The following is a 4,125-nucleotide window of genomic DNA, read 5'->3' as shown; positions in this document are numbered from 1 at the left end:
AATGCCTCCCAGGACCTGGATAAGGTACAAAAGGGCAGAAAGTAGACCTGAAGAGGCACACAGAGGATACCCCACACGGTCTTTGTTGCATGTAGTGCCATAACAATCAGTGGTCATTTCCTCTGCAGACCTTCTGCTGTGTTGTGCTAATCTGATTACTGGCTTGTAACACAAGGCTTTCTGTGCTTCTGAAATAGTCTCCGGATCCTTAGCTGACCTCCCTGAGCGGCAGATTTCTCCACTCTGGCCTTACAAAACACAGTTTGAGATTGAACAACAAAATGATTTTGTGGAAGTAATTCCCAAATCCTGTCCTTCTCAACCTTGACATGCTATAAGGTCTTCCTCTCAGCATCATCAAGTCCCCAAAGCTCCACATTCTGTCTCAAGAGGTGCCATGTTTCCTGTTCTGTGGGTCCTAGCACAGTTCCCCCACACTCTGTGCAAAATTCTTCAAGAATTTGTCTGGTCATTTAGCCAAGAGCAACTTAACAAAATCCTATAACTCCTACTTTCTTGCAAAAATGTGATATTTAAAATTAGCCCTGTATAGTTGCATGAAATTTTTGTAGACAGAACCAGATTTTAATGCCCTAGAGCAGCTCATAGTTGAAATGAAATCTTCCATGGCTGAGGGAGAAAGAAAGTGAGCCATAATGAGAAACAATCAGTACTAGAAACCAAAAGCCTAGATTCTAGTCACAGTTCTGCTGCTGACTGACCTTGGGTAAGTTACATAAGCCTTTACTTATTGTCAGAAATATGAGAGAACTGAGTTTAATTATCTTTAAGGTTCATGAAATATGAGTATCCTAGTTTAAAGAATATTCTTAAATTAAAGGATGCTTAAATCAGAAGAAAAAACTTGTTTGATAAGAGTTAAAATTTCCTCCATGTAACCAATGGAACCTGAATCACTCATGAAAGGAAAAACTCCCTTTCCTAGTATTGCCTTTTTCTAAGGGGAATGATGTTTTGCTCAAGGTTTTTTTTTTTTTCCAAAGCAATGTTGATGTCTTTATTCCTCAGGCTATAGATTACCAAGTTGCGCACGGGCACCACAGTAATATAGAACAAGGAGGATACTTTCCTCTGGTTCACAGGTAAAAGAGAAGATGGCTTGAGGTACATGAATGCCCTTGACCCAAAGAGAAGAGAAACTGCAATTATGTGGGAACCGTAGGTACTGAAGTCTTTGAAACTGCCCTCAGTGGAATGAATACTGAGACTGTTGGAGGAGATGAGGGCATAAGAAATGAAGATGGTAACTGTGGGCACACCAGTATCAATGCTCACAACAAAAGCCACCATCTCATTCACATGGGTGATGGTGCAAGAGCGCATGAGAAGGGAAAGAAGGATGTCACACACAGAGTGGTCAATGAGATTGTTGACACAGAAGGTCAGCCTGATCATGCACACCATGTGGGCCATAGCCCCAGGAAACCCCATCCCATAGACAACCAAGAAAAGGAACAGGCAGACCTGGGGAGACACAGTGGCCGTGTATACCAGTGGATCACAGATGGTGCCATAGTGGTCATACGCCATTGCAGATAGGGTGAAAGACTCAGAGACAACGAAGAAAAGAAAGAAGAGCTGAATCACACACCCTGCATAGGAAATGATGTTCTTCTTTGAGACAAAACTCATCAGCACTTTGGGAGTGAATACAGTGGAACAGTGGAAATCTATGAAGGACAAGTTATAGAAGAAAAAGTACTTGAGGGTGTGCAGGTGAGAGTTCTGTTCAGTCAGGGTTATCAAACCCAAGTTCCCCACCACAATGACCATGTAGAAATCTAGAAACAGGAAGAAGAGGGGGATCTGGAGTTTCATTTGGTTGGTTAAGCCTGCGAGGATAAACTCTGTCACAGAGAAATTCTCAACTACCGTTCTCATTTAAGGCATTCAATGGGGACAAAAGAAAAGAGTCACTTAGAGGTTGAGAGAGAGAGAGAGACCACTGCTGCCCTTCCTGTTCTTGAGAATTATATCTACACAGACAGATTTTGGACTTCAGCAGAAAGGTTTTCTGGATGCTGTGGGTCTGTTCTCATAGCACCCTAGAGACTTCCTCATGGTGGATGGACCTGTTTCCATGGTAGAGCAGGTGCTACCAGGAAGAAGGGTCCCAAGGATGAACTGAGGAGTCTCCCAGATCTTTACTTTGGTCCATTTATTGTTTCCTTCCAACTCTGGTTTCTGCTCAGGTTTACCAAAACTAGGGCCACTTTCTGGGGAAAGTCCTCTCAGAGGTTGGAGCCACTCTAGCTACGCCCGGAGTGTCTATTTCATGGTCATGAATTAGGGAAGTATGTGTGTGCTCATTAAAAGTACATATTCTGCTGCTCTAATCCAGACATAATAAATCAGAATTTCCAAGGGTGAGACTTTACAATCTGTTTTCTCTTCTAAATCTCCCCTGGTATTCTGAATCTTTAGCTAGGTTTGAGATTCACTGATCTAATCCTGGTACTGTATATCTTCCAGACAAGAAAACTGAGAGCCAACCAATCACAGAGCTAGTTGGTGGTAGACACTGGAATAAAACATGGGTCTAACCTTTCCAGTTGAAAGGGTTTTTCAAACTACCCAGAAGAAGCCCACGTGGCCTTTAGTTTTGCTGAAATGGGAGTATAAGTAAAGGACATAATTGGATATCAGCCCTGGAACAGCAGCCCAGGGTTATACAGGGGAGACACTTGAATGTCACAACGGGAAATGTATGTGCAGTGTGGTGCCAAGAAACATTTTCAATAGGGAAATGACATGATCAGGGGAAGGACATGATCAGATGTGCTAAGGAAGACCAACTAGTCTAATAGGCTGCTAGGTATCAATAACTTGAAGCAACAGTCCCTTAGGCACTATGTTTTTCCTTGTAAGTCAGACAAGAAGCCTTAAATCAAAGCACAGCAATAAGATAAGGGACAAGGGATGGACTTTCAGAACAAGCAACAAATGGAACAAAGACCTTTCCAAGCTTTTTAGCGTATTGCAAATCACATAATGTGGGCCTTGCCTTACAGCTGTGGTGTCCTCTACCCTCTACTCTGGGCATTTTTACAAGGCTCCGAGTTCAGGTTCCATCAGCAAGCTCTCTGTGTTGGACATTTTTTCTGCTTTATTTTATGTTACTCAGCTCACCTTTTTGGTTTTTACTGGTGCTGTGGCAGCTGGCTGCATACAGTTGGTGCCCAAAAACTTGGCTCCTAAGCTGTACCACGTGTGCTCTGCTTTCTGCCCTAGAACGACATCTCTGTCACCACATTTGGAATATCTGTGGGAGTCCACTCTACCACTCTGGTGCATGTGCAAACCTTTAAGTGTGAAGGCATTAACGCCCCATGGGAGCCCGCGGGTAAATGCTCCAGTCTTCTGCATCTTTCATAGTTCATTCTCCACAATGTGTCACAGTGCCTCAGAGGGATCGATCTCAAATTTTCATTAAGGTAATCAGTTCGAGAATCCACACTTGGGTTGGCTTTCTATCCTTCTGTGTTTCAATCTTTTCTCTGAGATCACTTTTAAAATAAGCCACCTGCACACAAGTCCTTGTCTCCAGCACAGCTTTTTGTGGAAACCCCAACTAAGGCACTCTGAAAACAGTATTTGGAGCAGGTCTGACCAAAATATGTCTTACTCCACCTGGAGGAAGCAGCCTCCTGCAAAGATGTTTGATTCCAGGTTAGGAAATCAGATGTGAATCACTAAATTTATCAAGTACCTGAAATTCCATGTAACAGAGAATTTTTGAGAATTAACTATGTCCTATCAAAATACACAAATGATGGAAGGAGTAGGACCTCAAATCCTTATCAGCTCACTCCCATGTGGGGATTAGCCTGGTCCTTAAGTCTACTGCACCTCACAGCATATTACTGTCTTTGTGAACATCCATATCCCTCCATGAACTGTGACAAATGTGAATTAGGTTTATTCACTTTTATAATTTTAGAACCCAGTGTAGAACCTGGCTTTCAGCAGCTCACAAAATATTTACTAATCTCAGGTTCTCAATCTCATCTGCAAAGTGGGGATGATGATAATAATTCATAAGGTTATTGTGAGGAAGAGTCTAGCAAAGAGGCTGACGCATGGAAAAGCCTTGATAGTGTTATA

At 42.6% G+C, this 4,125-nt stretch overlaps 1 protein-coding gene across 1 annotated transcript; it reads right to left on the bottom strand.

Annotated features, from left to right (window-relative positions):
- Positions 1 to 942: 942 nt before the first annotated feature.
- On the bottom strand, positions 943 to 1,911 carry LOC102898440 (olfactory receptor 145-like). Its single transcript, XM_015591991.1, is given in 1 exon segment — positions 943 to 1,911. A coding segment is annotated over 1 exon segment (969 nt).
- Between the last annotated feature and the right edge of the window lie 2,214 nt (positions 1,912 to 4,125).

Source organism: Pteropus alecto, unplaced genomic scaffold, assembly GCF_000325575.1.
Source record: "Pteropus alecto unplaced genomic scaffold, ASM32557v1 scaffold135, whole genome shotgun sequence".
Taxonomy (NCBI): Eukaryota; Metazoa; Chordata; class Mammalia; order Chiroptera; family Pteropodidae; genus Pteropus; species Pteropus alecto.
The sequence above is the reverse complement of the archived record's forward strand: the minus strand, read 5'-3'. Positions and strand labels throughout refer to the sequence as shown.